This window comes from Pristiophorus japonicus, chromosome 1 (genome assembly GCF_044704955.1).
Source record: "Pristiophorus japonicus isolate sPriJap1 chromosome 1, sPriJap1.hap1, whole genome shotgun sequence".
Taxonomy (NCBI): Eukaryota; Metazoa; Chordata; class Chondrichthyes; family Pristiophoridae; genus Pristiophorus; species Pristiophorus japonicus.
The window spans coordinates 61355441-61376209 of NC_091977.1; the positions used below are offsets into that span (position 1 = coordinate 61355441).

The window sequence follows — 20769 nt, forward strand, 5'->3', positions numbered from 1 at the left end:
ATGGCGAGAAAACAGGAAGCAGGTACTGAAGTTGCATGTTCAGCCATGAACTCATTGAATGGCAGTGCAGGCTAGAAGGGCCGAATGGCCTACTCCTGCACCTATTTTTCTATGTTTCACATCAAATCATGCATCACCAACCTCCAATATTTTTAGACTAAAACATAAAGGATAAGAAACAGCAGGCCGGAACATGAGCATTGATTTAATACCAGTTAAGTCCAGCAGAAGCTGTGGCCCTAGGTCAAGGATATCGATGATTATATTTTGAGATTTTTGACGATTTGTTCTAGGGCAGATTTTATAATAATTTATATTATTGTGCTATTTAATTATATTCAACTCACAAAGGATTAAATCCACCTAACATATCAGCTTCAGAGAATGCAGATTAGATCCAGACAAAGTATCTGTCCATGATGGTGCTAATCACATGCTAGGTCAGTTGGAGACAATGGGATGGGTTAAGTCATTCCAGTGTCATTCATATTTAGCATATTGGAATGGCCCTATTCATTTGAATGCAGCAGGGGCTAACTGCCAGGGTGCCCACACCTACGAGGGTGGTGGCAAGTGTGATCGGCAGTTCAACTGGCCAATATCAGACACGGAAAGGTCAAGTATTCTGGCTGGACATCAAACCAGTATTTAGAGCTGGTGCTCCAGTCTCCATTCACTGGGGTTGTCTGCTGAGGGAAAGAGTTTCTTCCTATCCGCTCAATCTAGGCCCCTCATAATTTTACACATATCAACTATATCTCCCCTCAGCCGCCTCCGTTTCAAAGAAATACAACCCCAGCCTATCCAATATGCATTTTTCCTCATAGCTAAAATTATCCAATACAGGCAACATCTTCATAAATCTCCTCTGTATCCTCTTGAGTGCAATCACATCTTTCCTGTAATGTGGTGACGCAGTACTCTAGCTGTGGCCTAACTAGTGTTTCATACAGTTCAAGCATAACCTCTCTGCTCTTATATTCTATGTTTTGGCTATTAAGGGCAAGTATCCCCCGTATGCCTTCTTAACCACCTTATCTACCTGTCCTGCTACCTTCAGGGATCTGTGAACATGCACTCCAAGGTCCATCTGTTCCTCTACACTTCTTAAGTGTCCTACTATTTATTGTGTATTCCCTTGTCTTGTTAGCCCTCCCCAAATGGATTACAGGTAGAACGTCCGAAATCTGGATTTCTAAAAACCAGAATTGTCCGAAAACCGGACATTGTGCAGATTGCAAGAGTCGTTGTCCAGAATCCGGAAATATTTCCCAAAAAACGGACTTTTAAGCTGTACGTACCTATTTCCAAACATGAATCCAAAAAAATATGCAAACCAGCGCGGCCCGGCCTCAAGGTTGCCGGATTCGGGCCGTCGGATGTAATGGTCTGAAATCCGGAAATTCACAAAAGTCGGCTCAAGGGTTTCCGGATTCGGGACGTCGGATTGTCTCCGAAATCCAGAAATACCCGAAAATCGTCCATGAGGTTTCCGGATTCGAGACGTCGTATTTTCTTCTCCGAAATCCAGAAATATCCAAAAGTCGACCCAAGGGTTTCCTGATTCAGGACGTCGGATTCCTTTTCCGAAATCCGGAAAAACCCAAAGAATCGAATGGCCTCGGTCCCGAGGTTTCCGATTTAGGGACGTTATACCTGTACCTCACACCTCTGGATTGAATTCCATTTACCACTATGCTGCCCATCTGACCAGTTCATTGATATCTTCCTGCAGTCTATAGCTTTCTTCTTCATTATCAACCACACGGCCAATTTTTGTATCATTTGAAATCTTCTTAATCATATCCCCTACATTCAAGTCTAAATTATTGATATATTCCACAAAAAGCAAGGGACCTAGTACTGAGTCCTGCAGAACCCCATTGGAAACAGCCTTACAGTCACAAAACCACCCATCACTCTTTCCTTCCTACCTCTGAGTCAATTTTGGATCTAACTTACCACTTTCCCTTGGATCCCATGAGCTTTTACTTTTGTGACCAGTCTGACCTTATCAAAAGCCTTGCTAAAATCCATATACACTACATAGAAACATAGAAATTAGGTGAAGGAGCAGGCCATTCGGCCCTTCGAGCCTGCACCACCATTCAATAAGATCATGGCTGACCATTCAACCTCAGTACCCCTTTCCTGCTTTTTCTCGATACCCCTTGATCCCTTTGGCCGTAAGGGCCATATCTAACTCCCTTTTGAATATATCTAACGAACTGGCCTCAACAACTTTCTGTGGTAGAGAATTCCACAGGTTAACCACTCTCTGAGTGAAGAAGTTTCTCCTCATCTCAGTCCTAAATGGCTTACCCCTTATCCTTAGACTATGACCCCTGGCTCTGGAACTCCCCAGCAACGGGAACATTCTTCCTGCCTCTAACCTGTCCAATCACGTCAGAATTTTATATGTTTCTATGAGATCCCCTCTCATTCTTCTAAACTCCAGTGGATACAAGCCCAGTCGATCCAGTCTCTCCTCATATGTCAGTCCTGCCAACCCGGGAATCAGTCTGGTAAACCTTCGCTGTACTTCCTCAATAGCAAGAACGTTCTTCCTCAGATTAGGAGATCAAAACTGAACACAATATTTTAGGTGTGGTCTCGCCAAGGCTCTGTGCAACTGTAGTAAGACCTCCCTGCTCCAATACTCAAATCCTCTAGCTATGAAGGCCAACATGCCATTTGCCTTCTTCACCGCCTGCTATACCTGCATGCCAACCTTCAATGACTGATGTACCATGACACCCAGATCTCGTTGCACCTCCACTTTTCCTAATTTGTCACCATTCAGATAATATTCTGTCTTCCTGTTTTTGCCCAAAAAGTGGATAACCTCACACTTATCCACATTATACTGCATCTGCCATGCATCTGCCCACTCACCTAACCTGTCCAAGTCACCCTGCAGCCTTTTAGTATCCTCCTCACAGCTCACATCGCCACTCAGCTGAGTGTCATCTGCAAACTTGGAGATATTATATTTAATTCCTTCATTTAAATATTGTAAATAACTGGGGTCCCAGCACAGAACCCTGCGGCACCCCACTGGTCACTGCCTGCTATTCTGAAAAGGACCCATTTATTCCGACTCTCTGCTTCCTGTCTGCCAACCAGTATTCTATCCATGTCAATACATTACCTCCAATAGCATGTGCTTTAATTTTGCACAATAATCTCTTGTGTGGGACCTTGTCAAAAGCCTTTTGAAAGTCCAAATACACCACATTCACTGGTTCTCCCTTGTCCACTCTACTAGTTACTTCCTCAAAAAATTCTAGAAGATTTGTCAAGCATGATTTCCCTTTCATAAATCCATGCTGACTTGGACCGATCCTGTCACTGATTTTCAAATACGCTGCTATTTCATCTTTAATAATTGACTCCAACATTTTCTCCACCACCGATGTCAGGCTAACCGGTCTATAATTCCCTGTTTTCTCTCTCCCTCCTTTTTTAAAAAGTGGTGTTACATAGGAACCAGTCCATAGGAACTGATCCAGAGTCAATAGAATGTTGGAAAATGATCACTAATGCATCCACTATTTCTCGGGCCACTTCCTTAAGTACTCTGGGATGCAGCCTATCAGGCCCTGGGGATTTATCGGCCTTCAATCCCATCAATTTCCCTAACACAATTTCCTGACTAATAAGGATTTCCTTCAGTTCCTCCTTTACGCTAGACCGTCGAACCCCTATTATTTCCTGGAAGGTTATTTGTGTCTTCCTTAGTGAAGCCAGATCCAAAGTATTTGTTCAACTGGTCTGCCATTTCTTTGTTCCCCATTATAAATTCACCTGATTCTTCACTAATCTTTTTTTCTTCACATATCTATAGAAGCTTTTGCAGTCAGTTTTTATGTTCGCTGCAAGCTTCTTCTCATACTCTATTTTCCCCCTCCTAATTAGACCTTTTATCCTCCTCTGCTGAATTCTAAATTTCTCCCAGTCCTCAGGTTTGCTGCTTTTTCTGGCCAATTTATATGCCTCTTCCTTGGATTTAACACTATCCCTAATTTCCCCTGTTAGCCATGGTTGAACTACCTTCCCCGTTTTATTTTTACTCCAGACAGGGATGAACAATTGTTGAAGTTCATCCATATGATCTTTAAATGTCTGCCATTGCCTATCTACCGTCAACCTTTTAAGTATCATTCGCCAGTCTATCCTAGCCAATTCACGTCTCATACCATTGAAGTTACCTTTCCTTAAGTTCAGGACCCTAGTCTCTGAATTAACATTGTACTCTCCATCTTAATAAAGAATTCTACCATATTATGGTCACTCTTCCCCAAGGGGCCTCGCACAACAAGACTGCTAATTAGTTCTCTCTCATTACACAACACCAGTCTAGGATGGCTAGCTCTCTTGTTGGTTCCTCGACATATTGGTCTAGAAAGCCATCCATAATACACTCCAGGAAATCCTCCTCCACCGCATTGCTACCAGCTTGGTTAGCCCAATCTATATGTAGACTAAAGTCGCCCATGATAACTGCTGTACCTTTATTGCATGCATACCTAATTTCTTGTTTGATGCCATCATTGACCCTCCTTGTTACCTCCTCAAAAAATTCAATCAAATTAGTCAGATTCAACCTTCCCTTAACACATCCATGATGAACTGTCCTTGATTAATCCGTGTCTTTCTAAATTAAGATGTATCCTGTCCCTCAGAATTTTTTCCAATAATTTTCATACCACCGAGGTTAGGCTGACTGGCCTATAATTACTTGGTCTATCCCTTTCTCCCTTTTTAAACAATGGTACAACGTTAGCAGTACTCCAGCATCACACCTGTAGCCAGAGAGGATTGGAAAATGATGGTCAGAGCCTCTGCTATTTCCTCTCTTGCTTCTCTTAACAGCCGGGGATACATTTCATCCGGACCTGGGGAGTTATCCACTTTCAAGGATGCTAAACCCCTTAATACTTCCTCTCTCACTATGTTTATTTCATCTAATATTTCATACTCCTCCTCCCTGATTGCAATGTCTGCATCGTCCATCTCTTTTGTGAAAATAGACACAAAGTTTTCATTGAGAACCATACCCACGCCTTCCACCTCCACACACAGATTACCTTTATGGTCTCTAATAGGCCCTACTCTTTCTTCAGTTACCCTCTTGCTCTTAATGTATTTATAAAACATCTTTGCGTTTTCCTTGATTTTACTTGCCAATACTTTTTACTTGCCAAGCACATCCTGATGTCAATTAGGTGATATTTGTTCCTTTATAGATTGGCAGCGGCTTGTAAATCTTTGGCTATTCCTCGAGTAAAAACAAGTAGTCGGAAATGACTCACTCCATTCTCTTAAAAATAATTTTGGCACTTTAAAGTTGGACATCTATAGCACGATGGAATTGCATTGGGCACAAAACAAACACTTGCCCTCTCGGTGAGGTGAACTGAAGATGAGGTATAATTTACAGAGAGATACAAGGACAATGGAGATACTGAATTGATCAAATTTGGTAAAGGAAGCAAGACAGTAGGAAATCCTATGACGTTACTCACGAGATTACACCATGGTGAAGATAGCAGGCTACATTACGGAAGGAAACAAGTTCCCAGAAGTAAAGGTAGTTAGAAATCCAGAAAGTACACCCTGGACAATGACACAGCTTTCAGGTCACACAGGGACCCAGGGATCCTTGCTCAGGGAAGTGGATAGCCATGTATGTCATTGCTACCACTGAGCCAGTACCTATGGGATGGTGACCTGTCTATATGGAGTCTGAGCACTGCATACCGTGGAAAGGATAGAAGGGATACCGAAGGGGAGAAGTAGGGACCCAGAGGTAGCAGTCCATGATACAATCAGAATTAATAGATTGAGAAGAGGGTTGGGGCGATGACGCAGCCCTGCTTGGCCCCAGTCTGGACATGAATTGGGTCTGTGATGGATCCGTTGGTAAGGATCACGGTTTGCATGTCGTCGTGGAGCAGGCGGAGTATGGTGACGTACTTTTGGGGGCATCCGAAACGAAGGAGGATGCTCCACAGACCCTCGCGGTTGACAGTGTCAAAGGCCTTTGTAAGGTCGAAGAAGGCCATGTATAAGGGCTGGCGCTGTTCCTTGCATTTTTCCTGCAGCTGTTGTGCTGCAAAGATCATGCCAGTTGTGCCCCGGGGGGGACAAAATCCGCACTGCGACTCCGGGAGGAGTTCCTCGGCCACGGAAAGAAGATGATTGAGGAGGACTCTCGCGACGACTTTCCCAGTGGTTGATAGCAGGGAGATTCCTCTGTAGTTGCCGCAGTCAGATTTGTCCTCTTTTTTAAAAAAAAGATGGTCACGATCACTGCATCTCTAAGATCTCCCGGCATGCTCTCCTCCCTCCAGATGAGAGAGATGAGGTTGTGTATTCTTCTCAATCTTCCTCGCTGCCATGCTCCACCTCACAGTTGATGAGTTCCCCGCTGGAATGGAGCTAAACTACAGAACCAATGGGAAGCTGTTCAACCTTCGCCGTCTCCAGGCCAGGTCCAAGACCACTCCAACCTCTGTCATTGAGCTACAGTATGCGGACGATGCCTGCGTCTGTGCACACACAGAGGCTGAACTCCAGGACATAGTCGACGTATTTACCAAGGCGTATGAAAGCATGGGCCTTACGCTAAACATTAGTAAGACAAAGGTCGTACACCAGCCTGTCCTCGCCGCACAACACTGCCCTCCAAACATCAAGATCCATGGCGTGGCCCTGGACAACGTGGACCACTTCCCCTATCTCGGAAGCCTCCCATCAACAAGAGCAGGCATTGATGATGAGAACCAACACAGCCGCCAGTGCAGCCTTCGGCCGTCTGAGGAAAAGAATGTTTGAAGATCAGTCCCTCAAAACTGTCATCAAGCTCATGGTCTACAGGGCCTTAGTAATACCCGCCCTCCTGTATGGCTCACAGACGTGGACCATGTACAGTAGACACCTCAAGTCGCTGGAGAAATACCACCAGCGATGTCTCCGCAAGATCCTGCAATTCCCCTGGGAGGCAGATGCACAAACATTAGCGTCCTTGTCCAGGCCAACATCCCCAACATTGAAGCACTGACCACACTTGATCAGCTCCGCTGGGCAGGCCACATAGTTCGCATGCCAGACACGAGACTCCCAAAGCAAGCGCTCTACTCGGAAGTCATCCACGGCAAACGAGCCAAAGGCGGGCAGAGGAAACGTTACAAGGATACCCTCAAAGACTCCCTGATAAAGTGCGACATCCCCACTGACACCTGGGAGTCCTTGGTCATAGACCGCCCTAAGTGGAGGAAGTGCATTCGGGAGGGCGCTGAGCACCTCGAGTATCGTCGCCGAGAGCATGCAGAAATCAAGCGCAGGTAGCGGAAGGAGCGTGCGGCAAACCAGGCTCCCTGCCCACCCTTTCCCTCAACGACTATCTGTCCCACCTGTGTCAGAAACTGTGGTTCTCTATTGGACTGTACAGCCACCTAAGAACTCATGCTAAGAGTGGAAGCAAGTCTTCCTCAATCCTGAGGGACTGCCTATGATGATGATGATGAGAATTAATAAAGGGGCCTGAAAAACCACATCTATGAGGAGTGGCTAAAAGCTCAAGGTAGAGGATGCAAAGTACGTTCCCCAGTGTACAGGGGAGTTCATCCAAAAAAAACTGTGAACATAAATGAGTGTCTCACATGGTGTGAGTCCAACAATGCTACCTTCATAAATAATAGGAAATGTTCCTGAATAAAAAAGATTGGGGCAAGAGTGTGGGTCTACACTTAAACCAAGCAGGGGCACAAGCAGCTGCAAGGAACACTGAAATAGGAAATCATTTAATCTAGACAGGTGGGAGTAAAGCAAGAAGAAAACAAGATCCCTAAAGAGACAGTTTGTAGGGTAGAAGTAGATCAACAGGCAGGGATTGATACAGATACCCAGAGAGACATGCACCAGATACCAAGATTAGGAGGACACTGAGGAATGAGAGATGAGGCAAATCTGTAGCAATACGTATATATTTGAAAGAAGATTATGGAACTAGAGGCGGTTATGCTGTCGGAAACATCAGAAACATGTCTAAATCCACACGATGGAAAGGAATACAACATTCAGGGTTACAGAGCGATTAGAAAATACACTGGATGAAGAGGTCATGTTAGTTAGCCCTGTGTCAGCAATACTTAACATCTAAAAGTTGATACGCTGGGAAGTGCAAAGCTATAAAATGATCAAATCTGGGTAGACAGCGCTAATGATAAAAAATATCCTAGGGGCATGCTATTGACCAGCATAACGAGGGTGGCAATTTGCTGTTATGAAGAGATAGAAAGAGTATGTGGGGACAGGAAAGTTAATTAAGGGAAAACTTCAATCATCCAAATATAAACTGGGAATCCTCAAATTGTTTAGAGTCAGAGTTGGTAGATGTAGTGCTTCTTAACACAGACTTAAGACTGGAATGCTGAGCACTGACCCAGACCCAGTCAAGGAATCCACAAAAGACACTCCGCATCTTGATCTGGTATTCATAAATTGCACACAAAATGGAAGTTGCAACATCCTGGGGGACCGCAACCATAAGAGGTTAAAGTTTATCATCTGGCAGCCAGAGATACCTAGGGATCTGGAGGCAGGACAGAGTTTTAAAACAGCTAATTAAATGGTGGGAGCTGGCCCACAGAGCCTCATAGATGCTCAGTTTTCAGCTGCCAGATCTGTTCTTAGTCTTCCATATCACATTACCCAATGATGGGTTGCATCCGGTGCAGCCTCGACCTGCGAGGAACATCTGCGGTAGGTCGGGGCCTTAAAAGGAGCATCCCACTGCAGGGAGCAGCGCAAGCTGGTGCAGGAGGGCGACGGCAGTGAAGAGGCCGACTGGATTGGACGTCACCATAACCCAGGTTGGTGATTGGAGCGTGGGCATGTACAGCAGGAGCGGCGAGGTCGGGACGAAGGAGCAGCGAGACATTGTGGAGCAACGTGATCGGGACCCAGGAGAGGTGTGAATTCGGGGTCCAAGAGCGGCGAGGGCCCAAGGGCAGCACGGGCCAACCCACACTGTGATATGTGTCCGCACTAGGTCCATGCAACAGAGCTGGTCTCCAGTCGTCTTGGTTAATCCTTGCCACTGGACCAAGACCTGGCTCTGTCAAACCCGTGTGGTGGCTGGTATGCAACGGCCACCACATGTTAAAAAAATCCATTCTTCAACATGTAGTTCAGGACCTGGAATATTAGGTCCTTCATTGAAACGCCTGTGAACTCATCACTTTTTGCCGTGGAAGCTAGTCATCCTCGCTTCGAGGGACCGCCCAAGAAAACCCAATGAAGCATCTGTGATCGGTGAAGATCAGACTTTTACCGCCACAAGGATTGTGTGGAGGTTACTCTTACCAATGCTATCATGGAAGACGTATCGGTGACATTTGGATGGCGAGGATGAGATCACATATCTAATTCCCTTATATTGGTTCCCTTACTACCTGATGCAGGCAGTTTGGCAGCTATATTCTTCAGGACTCAGCCAGCCTTGTTACCAGTAGTAACATCAAGCCCCACTTTGTGGTGGACATTTAAGTCCCCCACCCAGAATAAATGTTACGCTCTTGTTTCCTTCAGACCTCACTCCAGGTGGTGCTTACTATGGAATACTGATTCATCTGTTATGGGGGAGTGGCAGTAGGTGGTAATCAGAAGGTTTCCTCAATACTGTTTGACTTGATTTCATTGGGTCTGGAGTAAATGTTGAGTACCTCCTGGAGTCACTCCCACCCGACTGTATATCACTGTGCCCCCACTGTCGCTGGGACAGGAAACACCTGGAATGGTGGTGAAGGAGTCTGGGATGTTGGCTGATAGATATGATTCTGTGAGGCTGCTGCTCGACTAGTATGTGGGACAACTATCCAAACTTGAGCATTAGTCCCCAGATTTTGGTGAAGAGGACTTTGCAGAGTCAACTGGGCTGGGAATGCCTGTTGTCCTGAAAGAATGCCTGGGTCCAACTTTAGCTTCCGAGATGAATAAGAGTCAACTACATATTGTGGAACTGGGGTCACTTGTAGGCCAGGCCTGGTAGGGGTAACGGCTTCCCTTTCCTGAAGGACATCAGGGAATCAGTTGGGTTTTTGTGACAATCAGCAGCTTTCATGGTCATTTTTTCTGGTGCTCGCACAGATTTATTGAATCCAATTTCATAACTTACCATGGTGGGATTTGAACTCTTACTAGTCCAGTACCATAACCATAAAGCTACCAAGCCTTCTTGTTTACAATAAAACATATGTGGATGATCTTTTCTATGATGTTAAAGACATTTTTATAAAGACCAACTAGATTTTCCCAAAGATAGAATCATAGAAATTTACAGCATGGAAGGAGGCCATTTCGGCCCATCGTGTCCATGCTGACCGACAAAGAGCTATCCAGCCTATTCCCACTTTCCAGCTCTTGGTCCATAGCCTTGTAGGTTACGGCACTTTAAGTGCACATCCAAGCACTTTTCAAATGTGGTGAGGGTTCCTGCCTCTACCACCCTTTCATTAAGTGAGTTCCAGACCACCTCCACCCTCTGGGTGAAAAAATGTCCCCTCAAATCTCCTCTAAACCTCCAGCAATTATTTTAAATCCATGCCCCTTGGTTGTTGACGCCTCTGCTAAGGGAAACAGGTCCTTCCTATCCACTCTATCTAGGCCCTACATAATTTTATACACCTCAATAAAGTCTCCCCTTAGCCTCCTCTGTTCCAAAGAAAACAAACCCAGCCTATCCAATCTTTCCTCATAGCTTAAATTCTCCAGTCCAAACAACATCCTTGTAAATCTCCTCCACCTTCTTGAACCACTGAGGGCAGTTAAGAGTCAACCATATTGCTGTGGGTCTGGAGCCACATATCGGCCAGGCCAGGTAAGGACGACAGGTTTCCTTCCCTAAAGGAAGGACATTAGGGAACCAGATGTGTTTTTATGACAATCCGGTAGTTTTATGGTCACATTACTGATACTAGCTCTTTATTCCAGATTTATTTAATTAACTGAATTTTTAATTCCCCAACTGCCGTGGTAGGATTTGAACTTGTGTCGCTGGATCATTAGTTCAGGCCTCTGGGTTACAAGTCCAGTGACATAACCACTATGCTACAGTACCCCATATCCATGATTAACTCCATTTATTGCTTTAAAAAAAAAACTTTGGATCATGGTTTTTATCACCCAGTGAGAAAATACTTTCATATAATCTCAATGTGTGCAGGGTAAACAAGCGAGGAGAAAAATTAGAGGCTCTGACTTCGGTTATTCACTGAAGTTTATCTTTTACATGCCAAGCCTTTATCTACTAGCACTGTAACACCTTACCCTTCTCTGAGCAGCTCACTCTACCTCTCCTTTCAAATCTTTGCCTATCACCCCATCCTCATAAGCTCCATCCTGAGTTTCTCTCCAAGATATACTTCTCTATTTCTTCCCTCATCCTCTGCACTGAACTACTCCTCATCTTAGGTGATTTCAATCTCCATTTCCTTGCCCTCTCTCCTCTAAATTTACAGCCCTCTTGTTCTCTCTAAACCTCTTCCTCCATATAATTCTCCTACCCATATGTCTTCTCCACTCCCATGGTCTCAATCACCAACAAGGCTATCTCGAACCACTTCCTTGTATCCCTCACCACCCACATCCCCACACCCTCCTTCAACCCAACTTCCTTCTGCATCCACCCCTGGAAACAAAGCTCTCCCCCCCGCCCCCCCCAGGTCATTTACAACCAGACTTGGACTCTACTGCCGAATGGCCTACTCCTGCACTTAGTTTCTATGTTTCTATGTTTCTGTTCGGCACGATGCCTCTACAGCTGTTGATTTACTCAACAATTCCCACACTCCCATTTGTAATGTCTTGTCCCCAGAAAACCCTTCACTGTCTCCCATCCTGGTCATTCCTCTGATACAGTCCCCGCATTTGAAGTCTCATTTGAGAGTACCTGGTACAAAGATAACCCCAGGCTCCTATTGTCGACTACCAACCGCCTCCTTAAATCCCTCTCACCTGTCCTAAGTTTGAGGACCTCATAGATTTCTTCATCTACAAGACAAAAGACTTGTAGATCAGCTGCTTCTGCTGATTCCCCTTGCTTACCCCCCACCCCAGTCCTATCTATACCCTAGCCATGAACCCACATCTCTCTCTAGTTTCTTCCCCATCTTACCCCATCAACTCTCAACCCCTGCACTGTTTCTGTGTTGTTAGGCTGCTTATCCGACGAACTTTCTTGTATTAAGCTGTAATTTCCTCCAGCTAAACATTTGGAAGATGGAAGCCATTATCTTCGGGCTCCATCACAAACTCTGTACCCTCCAACCCCTACTTGTCCAATTTCTCAGGCTGAACCAAATTGTTTGCAACCTCGGATTCCTATTCAACCCTGAACTGAGCATTCCACCCCAAATTCTTTCCATCATTAAGACCATCTACTTCCACCTCTCCGACATGGCCTGAGGCCACCCCTGCCTCAGCTCAACTGCTGCTGAAACCCTCATTCATACATTTTCACCTTCAGAAAAAATGAATTCAAATGCTCTTCTATCAGCCTCCCATCTTCTGCCCTCCATAAACTTCAGTTCATCCAAAACTCTACTGATCCCATCTTATTCTGCACTAAGTCCTGTTCATCCATCACACCCATGTCTGCTCCGATCTACATGGACTCCCAGTCTCGCAAAGCCCCTTCCTATCTCTGCAATCTCCTTCACCACTACAAAACCCCCTCCCAAACCCTCCATTCCTCGGACTCTGGCCGCTTATGCATTCCAACCCACCTTTACCTCATTATTGGCAGCCATAAGACTTTCCTTACAGTCAAACTCTTAGACCAAGCTTTTGGCTATCCCTTTTAACCGCTCATTTGGCTCCATTTCCCTTATCCTTGTGTGAAGCGCCACAAAATATTTAATCTACATTAAAAGCAGTACAGAAATGCAATTTGCTGCTGCTATTGTATTTCCCTCAAATCTGGGCCGGAATTTACTCTTTTTTCTGAAAGTGAGAACTCTTCATCTCCAGGCTGCCCCCGTGAAAAATAGACAAAGGAACTCCTACATGGCAAGCGAGTGCCAGGTGGGCAGAGGAAACATTTCAAGGACACCCTCAAAGCCTCCTTGATAAAATATAACATCCCCACCGACACCTGGAAATCCCTGGCCAAAGACCACCCTAAGTGGAGAAAGTGCATCCGGGAGGGCGCTGAGCACCTCGAGTCTCGTCGCGCAGAGCATGCAGAAAGCAAACGCAGGCAGCAGAAGGAGCGTGCGGCAAACCAGACTCCCCACCCATCCTTTCCTTCAATGACTGTCTGTCCCACCTGTGACAGGGACTGTAATTCCCGTATTGGACTGTTCGGTCACCTGCGAACTCACTTTTAGAGTGGAAGCAAGTCTTCCTCGATTTCGAGGGACGACCTATGATGATGATTATGCTTAGTATTATGTCTATCATCTGATTGCATAACGGACGCTTAAAATATGGAATAGTGTTACCTTAAGTTTTTTTTGTACCAAAGTCATATCTATATTTTCACATTGAATTGGTGCTGCAATTTTCTATGTTTCTGTTCGGCACGATGCCTCTGCAGCTGTTGATTTGCTCAACCATTCCCACACTCCCATTTGTAATGTCTTGTCCCCAGAAAACCCTTCACTGTCTCCCATCCTGGTCATTCCTCTGATACAGTCCCCACATTTGAAGTCTCATTTGAGAGTACCTGGTACAAAGATAACCCCAGGCTCCTATTGTCGACTACCAACCACCTCCTTAAATCCCTCTCACCTGTCCTAAGTTTGAGTTCCGAGTAGAGCGCTTGCTTTGGGAGTCTTGTGTGAGGCATGCGAACAATGTGGCCCGCCCAATGGGGCTGGTCGAGTGTGGTCAGTGCTTTGATGCTGGGGATATTGGCCTGATCGAGGGCATTAACGTTGGTGCGTCTGTCCTCCCAGGGGATTTGCAGGATCTCGCAGAGACATCATTGGTGGTATTTCTCCAGCAATTTGAGGTGTCGACTGTATATGGTCCAAGTCTCTGAGCCATATAGGAGAGTGGGTATCAGCCTGTAGACCAAAAAGCTTGGAGTTCAGCCTCTGAATGTGCGCAGATGCAAGCGTCGTCCGCACACTGTAGCTCGACGACAGAGATCGGGACGGTCTTGGATCTGGTTTGGAGATGATGAAGGTTGAACAGGTTCCTACTGGTTCTGTAGTTTAGTTCCATTCCAGTGGGAAGCTTGTTGAGTGTGAGGTGGAGCATTGCAGCGAGGAAGATCGAGAAGAGGGTTGGCCTGCTTGACCCCGGTCCGGACGTGGATTGGGACTGTGATGGATCCGTTGGCCAGAATCACGACTTGCATGTTATCATGGAGCAGGTGGCGGATGGCGACAAACTTTTGGGGGCAGCCGAAACGATGGAGGATGCTCCATAGTCCCTTGTGGTTGACAGTGTCAAAGGCCTATGTAAAGTCAAAGGCGGCCATGTACAAGGGTTGGTGCCTCTCCCTGCATTTTTCTTGCAGCTGTCACGGTGTAAAGATCATGCCGTTGTACCCCGTAGTGGACGAAATCCACACTGTGGCTCCGGGAGGAGCTCCTCAGCCACTGGGAGAAGGCGGTTCAGGAGGATTCTAGCGATGACTTTCCCAGTGGCTGATAACACGGAGATTCCTCTGTAGTTGCCGCAGTCGGACTTGTTCCCTTTTTTAAAGATGGCACCTCTCCCGGCATGCTCTCCTCCTTCCAGATGAGAGAGATGAGGTCATGCATTCGTGCCAATAGTGCCTCTCTGCCATACTTTAGTGCCTCAGCGGGGATTCCATCTGCTCCCGTTGCCTTGTTCTTGAGCTGGTGGATGGTCTTTTCTACCTCGTGCAATGTTGGGGTCTCACTGAGATGGTGGCCGGTAAGCATGCTGCGGGATGGAGTCGCGAACACTCAAATCAAAGGCAAAGGCAGAGTCTCGGTTAAGGAGATCTTCGAAGTGCTCCTTCCAGCGGGCCCTGTCTGCCTCGGTGTCCTTGATGAGTAGTCCTTGTTCTTGGCCAGCAGTGGAGTGGGGCCTTGGTGCTTTGGCCGTAGGTGGCCTTGACTGCGGTGAAGAATCCTCACACATCATGGCTGTCGACCAGCTGCTGAATCTCCTGTGATTTCTCCACCCACCATCTATTCTTTAGGTCACGGGTTTTTTGTTGGATCTCGGTCTTAAGCGCTGCTTTGCTGCTCCAGAGTTGTTTTAAGTTCAGAAATGCTCTGCGCTTGCGATTTATTAGCTCTTGGATCTCCTGGTCATTCTCATCAAACCAGTCCTGGTGTTTCCTGGTTGAGTGATCGAACATCTCTTCGCAGGCACTGGTTACGGTAGCCCGGAAGGCAGACCAAGCGTTGTGGGCATACCGTGTTTTGGGGTCATCAAGGGTCGTCAGGTTAGCAGTGAGGCGCTGGCTGTATAGGGCTCTCTTAATTGGGTCTTTGAGTGCCTTGGCATTGATTTTTTTTGCGGCACTGCTTCTGCTGCCGTCGACGCTTTGGGGCTATATTGATGATGATGGCACGGATGAGCAGCGGAAACGCTACAAGGACACCCTCAAAGCCTCCCTGATAAAGTGTGACATCCCCACTGACACCTGGGAGTCCCTGGCCCAAGACCGCCCTAAGTGGAGGAAGTGCATCCGAGAGGGCGCTGAGCACCTCGAGTCTCAACGCCGCGAGCATGCAGAAATCAAGTGCAGGCAGCGGAAAGAGCGTGCGGCAAACCAGTCCAACCCACCCCTTCCCTCAACGACTATCTGTCTCACCTGTGACAGAGTCTGTGGCTGTCGTATTGGACTGTTCAGCCACCAAAGAACTCACTTCAGGAGTGGAAGCAAGTCTTCCTCGATTCCGAGGAACTGCCTATGATGATGATGAGGAACGGATTAGGTGGTGGTCCGTCCAGCAGTTGTCAGCTCCTGTCGTGGCGCGGGTGATGCGCACACCCTTGCGATCCCTGGCTCGAACGATGACATGGTCGAGCAGGTGCCAGTGTTTGGAGCGAGGGTGTTACCATGACGGAACAAGGTGTTACTGACGACAAAGTCGTGTTCTAGGCATTTTGTCAGGAGTAGGGTACCGCTGGAGTTGGTTTTCCCTACCCCCTCTCTGCTGATCATGCCTCCCCAGAGGTCTGTGTGCTTGCTGACCCTGGCATTGAAGTCGCCGAGGAAGATCAGTTTGTCGTCCATAGGGTCGCGGGACAGGGATTTTGAGAGGCTGGAGTAAAAACCCTCTTTGATCTCATCTGAGTGTTGGGGTGTACGCACTGATGACTGTTGCGCATTGATTTCGGGATAGGGTGAGTCGGAGAGTCAGGAGACATTCGCTAATTCTGCGGGGGGAGTCTCTGAGGCGGTCGAACAGCTAGCTCTTGATGGCGAAACCGACTCCGTGGAAGCGGCATTCTTCCTCTGGTTTACCTTTCCAGAAGAAGGTGTAACCTCCACCTGTTCCTTGAGCTGGCCTTCAGCTGCCCGCCAGGTTTTGCTTAGGGCGGGTGATGTACACATCGAAGTGTCTAGGTTCCTGGGCAACTATGGCGGTGCGGCGTTCCGGCCTGTCGCTGTTGTCCACGAGGGTGCTGATGTTCCAGGTCCTGAACTTCATATTGAAGGGTGGAAGATGCCTGTGCCTGAATTCTTTTAACGTGGGGTGGCCGTTGCACACCGGCTACCACATGGACTTAGCTGAGCACGGTCTTGGTCCGGTGGCAAGGGGGTCCAAGACGACTGGAGACCAGGCACTGCTGTATGAGCCTAGTTGTCTACGGCGAGATGTGGGCCGCAAGCTCGGCGCTGAGCAACACCCTTCGGTCAGATGGTAAGAGATCCGAAGCCTGGCTGGGGGGCAGGCATTGGGAAGATCAGAGGTCTATTTTGTGGAAGGAGGAGAGGTCAGAGAGGCGATGTCCTGGCCTCCCTTCCTCCGGCAACGTCCTGGCCTCCCTTCCTCCAGAAATGGCTGTGGTCACTCTTACCTCTCTGACCTCTCCTCCTTCCACAAGCTTTAAAGGGGTAGCTCAGTTGCACTTGCTTTGTTAACGCAATTTGCCCGAAATCGGTATAACCCGCACAAAAGATCGCAGAATTTTAAGCGCAAATTACGTTCAACTCGAATCGACTTTCCACGATCTTGTGCGCTAAATCAAAAAACATTGCACTAGAAGCCGGCCCCACCCACAAATCTGGCCATGCCCCCAGGATGAGTTAATCACCATAGAAACATAGAAAATAGCTGCAGGAGTAGGCCATTCGGCACTTCGAGCCTGCACCACCATTCAATGAGTTCATGGCTGAACTCCATTGGGAGTTTCTACTGATTGTGCTCGTTTGCAGGCCTTCGAGAAGGCTCTAAAAAGTAAGCTGGTTCTTTTGGGTGAAAGGACATTAATAGGAACATTTTAAAAGCTTTTGAATATAATTTTTTGTTAATTTACTAAAACTGATTACTGTACCCCAATATAACTAGCAAATGGTTCTATATATCTTTTTTTAAGTAATTTTCAGTCATTTAAAACTAGGTTACTCACAGGTAGTGGATTGACATGGATTAAAAACTTATTTTTTGTGATAAACCCATTTTTAACTGTATTAATCAACTGCACCAAGTAAACACTCTTAAATATATCAAGGAATATTTTTAAAACAATTAAAAAAAAGAATTAAGCTTTAAAAAGCTGCCCCATTGCGCAGGTTCATGGCAGATTTTGCATTCGGTAATCGGAAACTGGAAAAAAAAACACTTCTCAAAACGGGCACGATTTGGGGCGCAATTTGCACCTGGACCGACGATTGCGCCCAAAGTGGAACCTCTACCCCATAAACTTCAATCAAAAATGGGAAAACTATACCAACGGTGAGTGGTTTAACTTTTTCTGAGCCAATTTTTGTTTTCATAGAATGTTAGTCATGAGTCATAATAGTTTTTAAACAAAATAATAAATCCACTGTCGCCTACATTACTTACAGAAAGCACAATCATTGGCAGGACCAGTCCTGAAGGATCAGAAGTTTGCAGCACACACTATCCAGTTTTGTGCATTACTTCTTTAGTACAGAGAGACCCACTGTACTGCTTGCTTGTACTCTCGTGAAAATTGAGATTTCCAACGTGCAAAAATATAATTGCATTACACTGCAATTTAGTTCAGCAAATCTGTGATCACTGAGCACCAAGTTAAACACAACTCATTTAAGTAATCTGTATAAAGATCAATCCAAGTTCAAGATGTACTTGTTATCTTTAAGACAGTACAATAGAGTGTATTGGAATGTATTTGCATAACAATTCAAGGTTTTGAGCAACTAAATGCCACCAAAGCATAACTTTAAAAAGCCACATGAAAGACAACTACAGTATGTTTAAACGAGGCACCGTGAGCCCTCTTCTGTGGACGTAAAGAAATCCCGTGATACTATTTCGAAGAAGAGGAGGAGCACTCCCCAGTGTCTTGGCTAAAATTTATCCCTCGATCAATATCACTTATCAGATTATCTGGTCATTTTCTCATTGCTGTTTGTAGGACATGACTGCACAAATTGCGTGGCCTACAACAGTAGCTACAACTCAAAAGTACTCCATTGGCTGTAAAGCAGTTTGTGTGGGGATATCCTGAGGTTGTGAAAGGTTCTAAATAAATGCAAGTAGTTATTTCTTACTTTTAAAGAGCAATCCTTTCTCACCTGCCAATTCTGAAAATTCCTGATAAAGATCCCAAACAAACCTCTACATTGAGTTTATTCTGCAGTGTTAATGTACACTAGCATTTAAAGGATTTGAAACAAATGCAGTCCTGCAACAAAGATACAGCAATGCATTCCAAATACATTGTTCTGTATGCTCCTCTACTCACTTGACTACCTTATTTTTGCCAGGGAGCGGTTGATGGCGTTTAAATCAACTGCACCAGTTTGGCTCACTCAGTGGCATACTTGCTCAAGTCAGAAGGTCTTGGGTTCAAGCACATAATCTAGACAGGCACTTCAGTGCAGTACTACGGAATTGCTGCAGTGTCGGTGATGGTGTCTTTTGGATGAGACATTAAACCAAGATCCCAGCTACCTGTTGAGGTGAATATAAACGATTCCCTGGTACTAACTGAAGAAGAATAGGGAGTTCTCCTAGCGTCCATCGCCAAAAACTGATCATTTATCTCATTTGCTGGGAAGTTATGCCCGTGTGTCCTGGCCAATATTTATTCCTCAAACAACATCACTAAAAGAAATTATCTAGTCATTATCACAGTACTGTTTGTGGGAGCTTGCTGTGTGCAAATTAGCTGCCATGTTTCCTACATTACAACAGTGACTACACTTTAAAAGTACTTAATTGGCTGTAAAGTGCATTCGGACATCTAGGGGTTGGTTTTTTTTTTACTTTGCTGTGTGCAAATTGGCAGATGCACTGCCTATATAACTCTGACCACACTTGAACCGTAACTCATTGCTTTCATGAAAAGTGACAAAACTTTCTTTCTAACATACAAGGTCATACCTGTGTGCGTTCGCATGTGCTGCACATAATTGTTCTTTCTGTCGGAGAAGTAAGAGCACTGTGAACAAGTATAAACCTTCCGGGGAAAGTGGTTCCGCAAATGCTTTTTCCAGTGATATTCACTGACAGTGGTGTACGTGCAGATGGTACATTTATAAACTTTCTCGTTCTCGCCAACTTTGTCGTGGTGTTTTAGATGTGCCAAATAATGATCATATCGGTTTGTGTTATATCCACACCTATCGCAGCGAATGGGGCCTTTAGAAATATCAGCGTCTTCAGGAAGAGGATCTGGTACTTTAGATTTGGTTTGCTTTTCTGCATTTTCTTCAACGATGAACTTTTTGGCACTATGCACTTTGATGTGATGCACAAACTCCACCTCGGATTCGGCTTCATACTGACAGGGTCGACAGCGAAATGGTTTGGATTTTTTCCCTTTGTCACCCAAGTTCTCCTGATTCACCACTTCTGCTGAATCCGTGCTCGAGTCACAAGTGTCTTGTGAAGAACTCTCAGAACTGTCCTGCGTTGCAATACTTGGCACAGTTGGATTTTCTGCGCTTAGACTTTCTGATTGCAATGAGTCGTTCACATCAGTTCTCAATTCCTCCTCGTTGTCTGATAAATTGTCACCTACTGTTTTCAATTCCGCCATCAGTCTATCCTCTCCATGGTAATCGTAACAGCTTATGTCACCAGTTAATGCAACATTTGCCAACATAACCAGCTGTGGTGCTGCTGTCAAGTCATTCTTGGAGAGGTAATTAAGGCCACAAATTTCTTCATTTGAAGAAATCCCACTGGAGCGGGAAAACATACTGGTTCCACTGGATTGCTCGAGTACTTGTGCAGCCATCTTTGATTTTCTGTGTGTAAAAGCACAAAATGAGTAAACTGGCTTTTGATGCAATCTTTAAATTAAAATCTTACAACAAGAGAATTTCATTATTTTGCAGAATCAATGTAGTTGCATTTTGGCACCAAGACAGCCTGCACAAGGGTTAAGCAACTTGAGGTTATACAGTTATATTTATATAGTAAGTGGCAAATAGCTAACTGCTACAAAGAGGTCTGCACACGCTTATTAAATGCAAATAAAATATTAACAGTATGTGACAACTTGGTAGGTAGTGGGGCTCACAGTAAAAGATAATCTCAAGATTAAATTCTACTTGAGAAACTTATTCACCATTGTATCTAAATTCCAGCAAAAATATGTTCTTTTAAG

The 20769-nt window shown here is 45.6% G+C and overlaps 1 protein-coding gene across 1 annotated transcript in view; it reads right to left on the reverse strand.

The window, feature by feature from the left end:
- The window catches only part of rest (RE1-silencing transcription factor), a 71589-nt gene that overhangs the window by 32156 nt on the left and 18664 nt on the right, over positions 1-20769 (reverse strand). Inside the window, exon 2 of the mRNA XM_070880172.1 lies at positions 19539-20407. Within this exon, the coding sequence (XP_070736273.1) occupies positions 19539-20397 (859 nt within the window). The 5' untranslated portion in view covers positions 20398-20407. The remainder of the gene's footprint in view (positions 1-19538; positions 20408-20769) is intronic.